We start from the raw sequence: 14,280 nt of genomic DNA, 5'->3' as shown, positions 1-14,280 counted from the left end.
GCAGCCACGACTCCTTCACGAGACAGGATTCAAGTGCCTCTTGTGGCCAGGGGCTGCGCTTGACACTGCTGTCCAGTGCAAAACATGAAACACAGACCTTGCCCTGGTCCTCAACCCTGCTTGTAGAGTTGTCTGCGAGCTTTTCCAAATGCCTATGCCCAGGCCCCACCTGTACCACTGATTTTAGTCTCTGGGCATGTCAGAGCCCCGTGCTTTGTAAAACTTGCTGGCGATTCTAATACTCAGCCAGGTGTGAGGAGATAGGTGACGATCAAGTCCTTAACAATCATGGGCTCAGTGGACCCTGGCCTGCCCAACGTGCCCAGCCAGTGGGCTGGTCTTAAGTGCACCTTGGACCTCCCACTCCATCACTTAGGTTGGGTACTTATCAAGAGTCAGCTGTTTGTTCCAAACCTGTTTGTGGCAGTTGTCATTGTAATTATATAATTGTACTTAACATTACATAAAGAATAAAGCAACAAGAATAGCCAAAACCCCAGCTTTAAAACTGGGAAACAGGCTTGGTTACATAGTTAAGAAGTAACTTTCTGCACTGGGGTTTGAACCCAGCTGCTTATGTCAGCTTCACAGAACCTGAACTCTGAAGCTGTGCTATAGCTCAGAGTGAGCGAAGAGAGAGCTGTTGTTTCTATATAAGTACCTCTTTTGACCACTTTGGAATGACTTTGGAATCATTCAGATAATATTGCTGTCAAAATATTATTTTGAGGCCCTGGCCGATTGGCTCAGCGGTAGAGCGTAGGCCTGGTGTGCGGGGGACCTGGGTTCGATTTCCGGTCAGGGCACATAGGAGAAGCGCCCATTTGCTTCTCCACCCCCCCTTCCTCTTTGTCTCTCTCTTCCCCTCCCGCAGCCAAGGCTCCATTGGAGCAAAGATGGCCCGGGCGCTGGGGATGGCTCCTTGGCCTCTGCCCCAGGCACTAGAGTGGCTCTGGTCGCGGCAGAGCGACGCCCCGGAGGGGCAAAGCATCGCCCCCTGGTGGGCAGAGCCTCGCCCCTGGTGGGCGTGCCGGGTGGATCCCGGTTGGGCGCATGCGGGAGTCTGTCTGACTGTCTCTCCCCGTTTCCAGCTTCAGAAAAATACAAAAAAAAAAAAATTATTTTGATATGTACAAATGGACAGCTGTGAACATTTTGTAAAAATCCAGAAGGATCTCCCACTCAGATTTCTTTGCAAATGTCTTTAAGTTCTTATTCTGCATTACAGAAACCAAAATTAAACCATATGTGAACTCAGGTCAGCAAACTCATTCACACTCAGAGAAAAGACCCTGGCCCTACATCAAAAAGATTGGCCAAGGAACACATATGTGTATGTTTCAGTTTAAAACAGATGTATAGAGAGTGTGTGTGTGTATCATATACACACAAGTTGCTTCTATCAACTTATTTATTTATTTGTTTTGTATTTTTCTGAAGCTGGAAATGGGGAGAGACAGACAGACTCCCGCATGTGCCCGACCAGGATCCACCTGGCACGCCCACCAGGGGGTGACGCTCTGTCCACCAGGGGGCGATGCTCTGCCCCTCCCAGGCGTCGCTCTGTTGTGACCAGAGCCACTCTAGTGCCTGGGGCAGAGGCCAAGGAGCCATCCCCAGCGCCCGGGCCATCTTTGCTCCAATGGAGCCTCGCTGCGGGAGGGGAAGAGAGAGACAGAGAGGAGGGAGAGGGGGAGGGGTGGAGAAGCAGATGGGCGCTTCTCCTGTGTGCCCTGGCCGGGAATCGAACCTGGGACTTATGCACGCCAGGCGGACGTTCTACCGCTGAGCCAACCGGCTCTATCAACTTTTTTTCTGCTGGTCCCATCAGAAAATTCTGCTTTAAACAATCCAAATTCTTTTATTCAAGAATCGTGTGTGTGTGTGTGTGTGTGTGTGTGTGTGTGTGTGTGTGTGTATCCCTTAAAGATTTTTATTATATTAAAAAAAAAAGAAAATTCTGCTTTAGTGATCACCATGAAGAGAGCATGATAGGAGAAGAGTGAGTTGGTGCCCATGGCAGAGCCTGGCTGGGGGCTGACGGGGCTCCCCTGGAAGCAGTGATGTTTATGTGGAGAGGAGAAAACTGTAAGAATTAGGAGTCAGGGTTCCATGGCAGGCAGCCGGTCCCAAGGAAAATGAATAAACTGTTTTCAAGGACAAAATTTGTCCTCTTTTTTATGGTCTGGAATTGGTATTACCCACAAGCAAATATGTTAGTCGCTATAAAGATTTTATTGTAGATTGCTTTCAAATGTTAATGTTTGAGAAAACGGGTTTCGGAGAAAACCAGTTTGAACGCTCTCTGCAAAGTTTTGCTAATGAGATTCTTGCATCGGTGGCTTCACTATAGGACATATTATAGATGGTAAAATGCATAGCTCTTAGTGCAGAGTGAAACTGTTCTGAAGAATTGAGAGTTGGGGGAAGAGACTGGTGAGTGTGGAGTCCAGCTCAGACAGTGCTGCAGTGACCGCAGGCAGACATTGGTGGTGGCTTGGACCAGGGTGCCAAGGCAGTGGGAATGGGGAGGTGTTAGGTCTGGAGTCAGCCAGATGTTCTCTGGGTCCAAAACAACCTCCCCTGGCCACCACCCATCTTGCTGTGCCTCTCTGTGTATCCTTTCCCACAACGGGGGTATTGCTGCCTCCTCTCCATTCCCAGCTGCCCCAGAGAAGACCCAGGCAGGGTGCTGTCCGGGCCAGGACTGTGCTCAGCTGCTGTCGTGCTGGAGCAGATCTGGCTGGTGGAGCTGAGTAGGACTGAAGCCTGCCTGGGACTTGGCCCCATTGATGGTGGGGCTCAGGAGGTGGTGTGGAGAAGCCCGCCCTCGGTAGGCAGGGAGGGCCTGTTATTTGGACTCAGCAATTGGGTACTGCCTGGCCTAGAGGAGAAAAATGCAAATAAGCCAGCAAGCTGGCCTGTATACCCAGGGCAGTCCCTGTGGGCTCCACCTTTTGTCTGCTGGACCCGGAAGCCAGAATCTTTTCTAGCAAAGAGGTTCAGGGTCAGCCACCCTCAGTCAGGGGCATTTTTATTTATTTATTTATTTATTTTTATTTTTTACAGAGAGAGGGATAGACAGGGACAGACAGACAGGAATGGAGAGATGAGAAGCATCAATCATTAGTTTTTCGTTTCGCATTGCGACACCTTAGTTGTTCATTGATTGCTTTCTCATATGTGCCTTGACCATGGGCCTTCAGTAGACCAAGTGACCTCTTGCTTGAGCCAGTGACCCTGGGCAGTGACCCTGGGTCCAAGCTGGTGAGCTTTTTGCTCAAACCAGATGAGCCTGTGCTCAAGCTGCCGACCTCAGGGTCTCGAACCTGGGTCCTCGGCATCCCAGTCCGACGCTCTATCCACTGCGCCACCACCTGGTCGGGCAGGAAGGGACATTCTTGATACTGATGAAAACTTGCTTAAGGAAAAGACACAGGGATTGGGCTGCTGTGCTGTTAGAGCAGCTCCTGAACCAGGCTTCCCGAGGACCCCTGGCGTTGTGGGTACTGAAAAAGGCAAGGCTTCCCATTCTGCCCCTCCCACTTTCCCTGTGTTTTTCTTCCAGGAGAGAGACTTAGTTGGGCCCCACCTGCTCACAAGGAGGTTATTTTGAGACAGTTCAGGATGTGGATGTTTGGGATATAAGGTTGGTTGATGGAAGGTAATGGAATCAGAGCCTATCTGCACTGCAACCAGGAGGCCTCAGGCCTGGGTCTGGTGAGCTGGTGCTGCAGCCAGCCATGCTGGGCCAGGAGGCGGGCTCTGCCTCTTTAGCTGGTTGACTTAGGCAAGTTACCTAGTGTCACTAAGCCCAGCTCCCTCATTTTTATTTATTTATTGTTGATTTGAGAGAGAAACGAAAAACAGTCGATTTGTTGTTCTGCTTATTAATGCATTCTTTGGTTGCTTGTATGCCCCAACCAGGGATCAAATCTGCAACCTTGATGTATCAGAACTAACCAACTGAACTACCCAGCCAGACTTAGTTTCCTCATCTCTATAATGGGGTTAATAATATTATCTATAGCAGTGAATGAATTTATACTGTTCACAGAAATTAGAGGATCAGGGAATGTGCAAATACTCCAGTACTTTCAGCCTTTTGTTTTTTGGTTTTTTTTTCTCAGAGACAGAGAGAGAGTCAGAGGTCAGAGAGAGGGCTAGATAGGGACAGACAGGAATGGAGAGAGATGAGAATCAGTCATCAGTTTTTCGTTGTGACACCTTAGTTGTTCCTTGATTGCTTTCTCATATGTGCCTTGACCGCAGGCCTTCAGCAGACCAAGTAACCCCTTGCTCAAGCCGGCGACCTTGGGTCCAAGCTGGTGAGCTTTGCTCAAACCAGATGAGCCCGCGCTCAAGCTGGTGACCTGGAGGTCTCGAACCTGGGTCCTCGGCATCCCAGTCCGACGCTCTATCCACTGCGCCACCACCTGGTCAGGCACTTTCAGCCTTTTGTATAGTGCATTTTCACCAAAGAAATAAAAGTTGGTTTTGCATCTATTTGCATAATCAAACAACTTTCTTTCACTTGTTTGCTTTTCTGATGCTCTTGTTTAATAAAAAAATCAAATGCTTTTTTTAATGCTTCATATTCATTTTGAAATATCTGCTTATATTTGTGAGCAGTATATTTGCATCAAAAATTTTAAGACAATGCCTGAGTATGTATAAGCCTTCACTGAATTTTATTTTATTTTATTTTATTATTATTATTTTTTTTTCTGAAGCTGGAAACGAGGAGAGACAGTCAGACAGACTCCCGCATGCGCCCGACCGGGATCCACCCGGCACGCCCACCAGGGGGCGACGCTCTGCCCACCAGGGGGCAATGCTCTGCCCCTCCGGGGCATCACTCTGTCGCGACCACAGCCACTGTAGCGCCTGGGGCAGAGGCCAAGGAGCCATCCCCAGTGCCCAGGCCATCTTTGCTCCAATGGAGCCTCGCTGCGGGAGGGGAAGAGAGAGACAGAGAGGAAGGAGAAGGGGAGGGGTGGAGAAGCAGATGGGCGCTTCTCCTGTGTGCCCTGGCAGGGAATTGAACCCGGGACTTCTGCACGCCAGGCCGACACTCTACCACTGAGCCAACCGGCCAGGGCCCTTCACTGAATTTTAGCTATCTTTATATCATCACCAGCATCATCATTATTCTTATTGTTATTCTTTTTCTTTTTAGATTTTATTTATTCATTCTTAGAGAGAGAGAGACAGAGAAGGAAGCATCAACTCCCATATGTGCCTTGATTAGGCAAGCCCAGGGTTTCGAACCAGCGACCTCAGTATTTCTAGGTCAATGCTTTATTCACTGTGCCACCATAGGTCAGGCCTGTTATTGTTATTCTGAACACCATTCTTCTACAGTGGTGGCTGGGGAGAGAGTACTGGCAGGTTCTTGAATTTCTTAATTTTGTACTGTAGCACTTTCTCTTTGGGTTTCAACTGAAACCAAACTGACAAGTCCCTGGGTACCAGGAAGTGAAACCAGCCAGAGAGAGCTCCTCCTGCTTGCCTGCCAGCTGGAGGAGATGGTGGCAGGGCTGGCATTCCCTCCCCACTTCCTGTTTTCTGGGTAAATGGGGTTCTACCCCCAGGCAGCCAGAGCCTGGGCTGCCCAGGCCAAGATGACAAAGGCATGTGAAAATTGCAGACCTCGTTATGGCTCCTAGGGACCAGTGGGGAAGGAAGGGGTGTTACTGTGGGAGCCTCTGCTTCCTCTACTGTCATTCCAGGGTTTCGGTTTCTACCTCTACCTGGCAAGTCTCTGGAAGAGAAAGCAGACTGAAGTGGGAGGTAGGTCAGTGATACATTTCAGCAAGACCAGCCCTTAAAATGGGTTCCCATTGCTTTGGGTCAGCCCCATGTTTAGAGGTGGTGATCACATAATGCAGAGTTCTTAGGCTATCCCCAGCACTGTGCCAAGTCTCACCGTAGCTCATCTTAGTTTATCCTCATGAGCGCACCCCAGGGGGCGGTTACCAGGATTAGTCCATCTCACAGGCAGAAAACATGACTTGGGAAGGTACCGTCACTAATCTAGATTCCTGCTGGCGAGGGGAGGGGGTGAGGATTTGAATGCAGGCAGCCTGGCACAAATGGGGAAAGGGTGGCAGTGTCAGGGCGTAGGTAATGAACAGTACCAGGGGCCTGACATCTCTTCTCTTACTCCAGAAATTTGGGAAGACCCAGTGGCCTGAGCCTGCAAGTGTCAGATGTGCAGGCTAAAGTTAATGACAGAGGAAATAGTTAAGTGACATTTCTGAGCCAGCACCTGCCTGGGGCACACACATCATCTGTCACTACAGAGGGGGAGTCTGGGAGCCAGAGCTTGTTAGCCGCTAGTGCCTGACAGGAATTTCACTACATCTCTCCCTGCTTCTGTGGCATTCCCTCCTGGCTGGAATTCCTGCCTGTGTGTTTTGCCAGCTTTCATGTGCATAGGGGGAGCAGAAGCCTGAAAGGACAGTCACTGGTCACACCCCTGTAACTCTGGCATGTGGCCCTACTAATGCACAGAACCCTGCCCAGCGAGTCTGATGTCACAGAAACACAACAAAAAAGACTGGGGAAAAATAACCAGGCAAATACTGGATTAGAACACTGACATGCCCCGCTCTGGGGATCCAGTTGCACAGTCTCTCTGATTAGGCTGCTCCTCTTTGGTGTGGGTCAGTAGAACCCCAAAGCCAGCTCCCCTCAGTGTAGGTTCTCCATTGAGATTTGGGGACCCCATTTCCATGTTTTGTTAGAAAGTGCAAGTAGGCCAAGAACCCCAGTGGTTTACTCTGTCCTTGAAATGGTTGGCTCCTCCTTGGCACCGTGTTCACTGGCAGGTGGAGGTCTCGTGACCATAAAAGCCCTTATTTTCTTGATAAGCCTCCACATATCAGTGTCCTGTTCCTGGGCAGGGCAAGAGCTGTGACAGTGGATCTTGGTCCTGAGGGATCAGGGCTGTAGGGCCAGTCTGACACCAGAGCCATGGCTCCGGCATCTCTTCTCCAGCTTCTCTGTCAGCTCTCCATCCCTCATGGTGGGCTCATGGGCCGGACTTAGGCCTTCCTACCTCTCTGCTCAGGGCAGCAGCAGTGTGTACAGCAGCAGCTACAGGCTACCAGCAGCAGCAGCATCACAGTGGCTGGAGGGTTGGGGGAAAGAGGTGGAGGGCATAGCAACCCCGATGTGGGAAGAGAAAGAACACCCACTCCCTTCCAAAGAAGCCCTCTGGAGGTGTGGACAGCCTTTGCCCAAAGGCCTGGCTCACTGGTTAGAGCTGATGGATCTGACAAGAGATATGAACCAGCCCCTGTGCTGGCCACCAGAGGCCTGGTCCTTTCATCCCTGGGTTGGGATGCTGGGTGCCTCTGGTGCCCAGCACCATCCAGCCCACCACTAAAGCATTATTTTACAGGACTAGGGGAAATCCCTTGTTTTCCTCCAAGGGACACCCGCTTCTCCTGTCTGGGAAACACCAAGCCACCTTCACCAGCCCTCTGGCTGGCACTGTGGGTTTGTCTCCCAAATGCCAGGAAGAGCCAAGGAGAATCTAAGAGCCCCAACTGACCTGTGAATAGGATGATGACCGAGAAGGCCACAATCTCCACGGGCTCAGCCTGGGGCAGCTTCTGCAGCTTGAGCAGCAGCCTCTCGCCTACCGAGCATATCTCCTGCACAAAGGTGGTGGCTGCCATGCTGGGCTAGGCTCCTGCTGGGCTGTACTGAACAGAGAGAAGGCCTGAGTCTCTGCAGGGCTGGCCCAGAGAATCCACCCTCTCCTTCACTTGCAGCCCGCAGAACGAGTTTGTCAGGTCTCACCCATCACACCCCCGTGTCTCACGAGAAAGGAAGGGAGCCCATCAGGCCCCTCTGCTCAGTGGTGGCCTCCAGCTCCCACCTAGCTGGAACTGCCCAGAGTGAGAGAAGCTGGTAATGACTGTGAACCTGAGGCCTTTTGGGGCCTGCTTGGCAGAACTGGACACAGGAGGGGTCTGCCAGCCTGCCAGGGTTGGCCAGCGTTTCTGACTATGAGGTGGGGGGACTACACTCTGACATTCCTGTCTCAGACACCAATCTGACATTTTACCAGGGTGCCTTGGACTGGCCCAACTCCTCTGGTAGCCCCTGGGTCATTCAGGACTTGAGGTGCCTCTCCTGGTCTCCCCAGCAGGGAGAGTAGGCTTCAGGATTGCAGCCTGGTGCTCTTGCCTGCTATCATGTGGGAGTGGAAGGATTGGGGCCTCCCAAAAGCAGGCTCTGGTGTGGGAGCTTCAGGCCAGGGTCAGATGTAAGTGAGAACTGGCTGGGGGGGTGGTCTGAGCCTCCACCTCCCATCAGCCCAGTTTCTTTACTTGTATGGAGTTCTCCTGGGAGGAGGAAGAAGTGACGCTATGTTCCTTCAGTTTTTCCCAAGGAGTTCTCTTCAGAATGGGATCAGGCGTCTCAGGGTTAGTCTAACCAGTCCCTCCCTCCCTTGCTGGCTTGGACCTGCTCTTCTTGGCTGACGAAGAGGGTCCCCTCTGCTCTCAACCTGCCCCTGGTATGTGGCAGCTCAGCCCTTTGGCCAGGAGCCTCTTCCATCTGGGAAGCCCGGGAGGCCAAAGTGAAGTACAGGCCAGGTCTGTGAGTCGGGTGTGTTGTGTAGCAGCTTCCTTTCCCTCTGCGTCACCTGTGGGCACAGGCAGCCAGAGCTTCTTTAGGCAGTGACCAGGGACAGCCTTGTGCCAAGCTAGCCTGAACTTGTTCTCCAAGGCAGCTCTAATCCAAGAGAGACTAACAGGTGGCCAGGGGCTTGTGCCAGACCTTAGGCTCTTGTCCCAGTGTCAGCCAGGCTTCTCCTGAGATGTCTGTGCTCTGTGAAGCTGGTCGGTCCCGGTGGTGCCACAGTACAGCTGCATTAGAACCATCCTGAAGGCTGCTTGCTCAGACCCTCTACCCGTGCCTGCCTCCCGGCCCCCCCTGTGGTGTACAGCCTTCACTTGACTTGTTGGAACTCCACCAGTTCCTAGGGCCCACCCCATTCCTTCTTGGGGTAGCTCTGATCAGGACTGACTCCATTAGTCCCACCATGGTCACTAGGAAACGCTGCCCCCTTCTGCCTCACAGTCCCTTAGGACCCAGAAGGCAGCAGGAAGGCAGTTGGCAGGCAGTTGGTGTGTGCCTCCTGCATCTCCTCCATTAAGTGATCTCTCCCTAGAAGTTTTGTCGCTGCTTGGCTGCCTGCCCTGGAGCATTGTTTGTAGTGTGTCCTGGATTTGAATGCTGCCCCCTCTTGCTTTGGTGATTGGATGAGTCTCTTCATCTCTGAGTCTCTCTGTCATTTCACATGAAGATGAGATGCCTGGCTTTCGAGGCTGTTGGGAGGACTAACCACTGGCAGCACAGAGGTCAGCACAGGGAGGTGCCCAGCCCATGTGATTCCCCTCCAGGTGGGGTCTAGCCAGTGCAGGAGAGTTGAGGTGTCCTCTGGGGGGTGGTTACACCTCCCTGTACACTGTCAGTGACCCTTCTGAAGCACGTTTGGGGAGGTTCATTTGTCTCCTTTACACCAGAGTGTTTGTGGTGTGTGAGGTGAAGGAAGGGGAGGCAGGCTGGGGCCGGAAGCTGTGTTGAAGTAGCGATGGGGGTAGCGGGCAGCGATGGCTGCATGGAAAATTAGATGGTTTCTTGTCAAAAGTGGGAGGCCGCAGCCAAGGCTCCATTGGAGCAAGGATGGCCCGGGCGCTGGGGATGGCTCTGTGGCCTCTGCCTCAGGCGCTAGAGTGGCTCTGGTCGCAACATGGCGACGCCCAGGATGGGCAGAGCATCGCCCCCTGGTGGGCAGAGCTTCGCCCCTGGTGGGCGTGCCGGGTGGATCCCGGTCTGGTGCATGCGGGAGTCTGTCAGACTGTCTCTCCCTGTTTCCAGCTTCAGAAAAATGAAAAAAAAAAAAAAAGTGGGAGGCTTCTGCAGTTAGACCCTCCTTCGTTCTCTCAGCCCACTCCAGGGTCAGCACATTTCCACAAAGGAGAGCAAGATTAGTGTTCAAATGTACTAAGGCAGAGAGAGGCTCCTGGAATGCCACAGGTTGGCACCGCTGCTTCCTTTCTTTTACAAGTGGGGAAACTGAGACCTAGAAAGGAAGCGACTTCAGTGACTTCTTCGAGGTCACACCGCAGGATGGGTCTGGCCAGCCCCTCCTGCCCCACACTGCTCTCACGGTGGCCTCTCAGAGAGCCTACTCTTTGGCCAGCAAGTCAGCTCAGCACAGGAGCAGCTCACTGAGGGCACTGCCCGTGCAGTGGCTTAGCTCAGTGACCTGGGCCCCAGAGCCCTTTGGAAGCTGGTGGGCTCTGCGTGAGCATCCTAAGCCCACTCTCGTGAGCCTGGGACACTGCTTTGTCAGGCACATCACTCATTAGGCCAGGGCCGTAGCTGCTCTGTGAGAGCCACCAAAGGGACAGATCTTACGTGTCTTTCTGTCTCAGGTCCACCAAGTTCCTTCTGTAGCACTGAACCTCTTTTCTGTGGTCACACCAAACAGACTTCCTCCTCGACCGTGGAGTAGGCCCCTCCCTGTACTGGGGCCTGTGGGCACCCCTGTTCCCCAGGCTCTCCGGTGGACGGAGGCCCACCACTGGGCTCATTCCTGGGGAAGAGTGCACAGGGCTGAGGGGCAGGACGGCTTCTCTCCCCTCCTCTTTGTCTGCTTGGCCTAGTGCCTGCACTGCCTAGTGTAACCATCATACACACTCCTTAAAAGAGGTGGATGGAGGGCAGGGGGAACTTCTTCATTTGTGCTCCCACACCCAGAGACCCAGGAGGGCTTGCAGAGGGGCGTGGCATGGGGGCCCAGTTGGTCTGAGGGGCAGCTCTCCAGAGCAGGAAGGAGGAAGGTTTCCCAGGTTGGCAGAGGCAGAGTTGCTGCGCAGGAAAGGCAGGATTTGTTGATAGAAGCTTCAGCTCTAAAATCAGCCATCCTCTAGGGATTTTTGATGTCAGAAAGCCTCAGACTCTCACCCAGAAGACCTGCACCGCACTCTGGGAAGACTGTTGGTCCACACCAGCCACAGGCCACGGGCATGGATGGCGTCATGGCTTTGCACCCAGGGCCTCTGGAGACCTGAGCTGGCCAGCCTTGCCCAGTCCTGGGGTCTGACTCAGGGCTGCTCACTGGATCCCATCTGCACTGGGAACAAGAGTTGGACCGCCAGACATGGCTCCTCTGTTCTGAAGGGTGAGGAGGAGCCCCCTTGGCTTTTCAGCTGAGGTTTTGTCATTTCCAGCTTGGGCTTGAGCAGGAGTCTCAGTGGGAACCGGAGCAGAGTTGGAGGGGCCTCTTTTTCCTGAGAGGGAGAAGGCACATTCCAGCAGGTGTCAGGCAGTCTTCTCAGTGGGCTATTTAAAGCCAGGCCAAGGGGGTGCCTGATGCCTGGTGCCCAGTATAGCCAGCAGCTGTCAGGTGACCATGTGGCTTATACCCTAGCTATTGCTCTGTAGGTAGCCCTAAGTGTTTCTAGCTGTGGCCTGGGGAAAGTGGGTGCTCTGGGGTGTCTGCTTCTCCTCCCCTGTACCCTCCCAGGTTGGAGGGAGAAAGGCAAGGAAGTCCAGGGAGCCACTGAGAATTCTGTTTTTCCAGTCTTTCTGTCTCAGGTCCACCAAACTCCTCCCAAAACTGTACCTCCTGCCTGTGAACCAGGGAAACCAGAGTCCCTCCTAACCCCACACTCGGTAGTGCATCAGTTGGAAACAGCCAGGGAAGAGGTGGCTTTTCCTGGCTCCAGGAAGGGAGAGCAGCCCCCGCTGCCTGCAGGACCCTTCTTGGAGCCTTCCCCGGGTGCTCCCAGCTGGAGTGGTAGCCAGCGAAGCAGGAAAGTGAGCAGGGCAGAGAGGAAGGCTGGCAAGTTGGACCAACTAGGAAGCATTCCTGCGAGTGTCATCTCCTGGAACAGAGAACCTTGCAACAGAGCTATCAGGCATCCTACAGGCCTGACACCTGCAACTGGGTACTGAAGCTTCCCTGTTTCAGCTCTTTGCAAAACTGATACTCCAGCTCCCTGGGGGAAGCTGGTGGGTGTGGGTGTGTTTGTGTCTGATAAGTACAGCAGTTGATGGCTCAGGGCCCCTGAGGCTTCTGGCTCAGCCCCTATTATTTGGTCTGGGTGGTTTTCAGCCACCCTAGACTCCAGAGCATTGTCTTAAGAAACAGGTGGAATGTAATAACCTAAGTATGTGGGAGATTTGTGGGGTCCGGAGGCCTGGCCAGCAAAGCAGAGATGACTACTGTGGGCTGCAGAGTCTTTGCATGACACCCCTTTTTGCCTTGGCTCCGACTTGCAGTGGGAAGTAGACACTTGAACCTTCAGCAGTCCCCACTTCCCCAGCCCAGTAGCCTTTCAGGACTGGAAGAGGCACTTCCTGCTGGTGGTAATTATTCCCAAAGCCCCAGAAGCTGGGCATCACCCTTCTGTCCCAGTTCAGGAACTGTCAGGACCCCCTGTCCACTTGTGTCCTGTGAGCGCAGGCACTCTTATCCCCATCTGCCTGCCTGGGGTGTCTTAGAGATGAGCCAGCAGTGGTGATCCATGTGACCCTCCCTCACCCACCGTCTGGCTATCTCTAACACAGCTGTCCCTTCTCGCCACTGTGGCTGCCCATCCCTGTGGAACCTGGAGTCTCCCCAGCCACCAGCCCAGGCCGAATCCCACAGCTCTGCTGAACCAAGAACACTTGGACTGATCCTTGGTTTCCACTTTTCCCTAGGTGGTTGTTTTTCTAAGTAGATTCTAGCCTGTTTGCTTTGGGGAAGACATCTGGGGGGCAACGAGGGAGACTTGAACCCTGGTGTGATGACAGGGAGGCAGGAGGTCAGCCAACCTTGGCTCATGGGTCCCTGCTCAGGAGGATCACGCTCCATGCTGCCTGGAGAACCGTTGGGGTCCGCCTTACAGTGGCAGAGAACCAGATAACCGGGCAGACCCTCCTCCAGCCTCACTTCCACCAGCCTCACCTTCTCCTCACCTGGTCCTCTCATTTCTGGTGCAGCCTTAGGGAGATTTGGGGGTTCATGGGCATCTAAATGGCCCCAGGAAGGAGCACCTGAGCAGAGCCCCAAGCTGAGAACACCTGGCCGTGAGCAGGCCAAGCCCTGTACTAGAGGTGGTAGCTGCTGCTCTTTCCTGGGACACAGGCAGAGCTGCCGTGGGTCCTGCTACATTCCGGAGGTTAAGAAATGGCTGGGTGGACCTTGCCCTGAGCCTCCTGGATGGAGGGAGGGATGGGCCAAGGAGGGCTCTGCCTTGATCCTGGGAAAAGGGAGGCCCAGCAGGCAGGCGATGTTTCTCTCCCAAGCCAGGGCAGACAGATCCCTTGTTTAAGCCCCCCTGAATGGAAAAAGCTTAAATTAACTTGTAGAGTAAGCAGGCACCCTAGGCCCCTCTGCCTGCTTAGCAAGCAGGGAGGAAACCACCCTCAAAGAGGCTGCAGCCAGCCGTGTCCCCCAATGCTGGGTCCCAGCAAAAGCAGGGAAAGCCTAGGTTTGAACAGGAGGCTATCCAGAGGCTGACCAAGTGCGACCGACCCCCATGGTAAATTGTGGTTTTCCACTCTTGGGGCATGGAACCCTTGCTGCTCTGCTCCCTTCACCCTCCATCTGTGGCCACTCACCAAGTGCTCAGGTGTTGGGTCTGGGAACACGACTGCAGGTGCCAGGGAGTCAGGCAGCCTCAGCAGGCCTCTTCCCCTTGGGCCTGCCTCAGCCTACTGCTGCCACTCCCTTCCTTCTCAGACGCCTCTTTCGTGACTCAGTGCTCCCTGGACCTCTGGTCTGTGAGCGAGCTGCTCAGTACTGACAGGCAGCTGCTATCTGGGCTTCAGCTTTTTTGTTGGTTGTTGTCCAGGAGATCCAAGTGTCAGATTACATGGGGCGGCCACTGAAGGGGGAGCCAGTGCCACCCACTGCCTGGGCACAGGCAGGGTGTCCTGCTGGGAACTTGTCCTGCCCCAGGAGGTCTACAGGAAAGGGTCTAGCGCTCTCTCTCTCTCTCATTCCTCCTCTTCCTCTCCCTCTTAGTGGGTGTGTGCTAAGCCACATGGGCTGGGCCTGGGCTGGGCGCTGATGAAAGAGGTGGGCTCTCTGTTCCCTGGCAAAGACAACCACAGAGGAGGTTCCAGCTGCGGTGTGGAGTGGGGAGGGTGAAAGGGAGGCCCCGCAGCACGCCCAGCCTTGGCCCCTGTCCTACCCTTAGGAGAGTTTTTTGGCTCACACTCTCCACCACCCCAACCTGCACCTCAGGCAGCTCCCTGGCT

General features: G+C 53.7%; 2 protein-coding genes across 10 annotated transcripts in view; one reads left to right on the top strand and one right to left on the bottom strand.

The window, feature by feature from the left end:
* Window positions 1-14,280, top strand: part of RECQL5 (RecQ like helicase 5) — a 47,855-nt gene that overhangs the window by 26,567 nt on the left and 7,008 nt on the right. The gene's annotated exons all lie outside the window — the stretch shown is intronic.
* On the bottom strand, window positions 4,712-13,982 carry SMIM5 (small integral membrane protein 5). Of its 4 annotated transcripts, none has more exons than XM_066381217.1 (3): window positions 13,639-13,982; window positions 7,562-7,710; window positions 4,712-7,135 (listed from the first exon to the last, which is right to left on the bottom strand). In XM_066381217.1, exons 2-3 carry the CDS (start codon window positions 7,686-7,688, stop codon window positions 7,050-7,052), a joined length of 213 nt encoding a protein of 70 aa, XP_066237314.1. In that variant the 5' UTR covers window positions 7,689-7,710; window positions 13,639-13,982; the 3' UTR covers window positions 4,712-7,049. The 4 variants fall into 4 exon arrangements, with proteins under 4 accessions (XP_066237314.1, XP_066237317.1, XP_066237316.1 ...); XM_066381220.1 differs by lacking the exon at window positions 13,639-13,982 and adding an exon at window positions 10,993-11,003 and having other exon boundaries at window positions 7,562-7,715; XM_066381219.1 differs by lacking the exon at window positions 13,639-13,982 and adding an exon at window positions 8,081-8,315 and having other exon boundaries at window positions 7,562-7,715.

This window comes from Saccopteryx leptura, chromosome 4 (genome assembly GCF_036850995.1).
Source record: "Saccopteryx leptura isolate mSacLep1 chromosome 4, mSacLep1_pri_phased_curated, whole genome shotgun sequence".
In the NCBI taxonomy this organism is placed as follows: Eukaryota; Metazoa; Chordata; class Mammalia; order Chiroptera; family Emballonuridae; genus Saccopteryx; species Saccopteryx leptura.
This window is presented reverse-complemented; position numbering and strand designations above follow the sequence as displayed.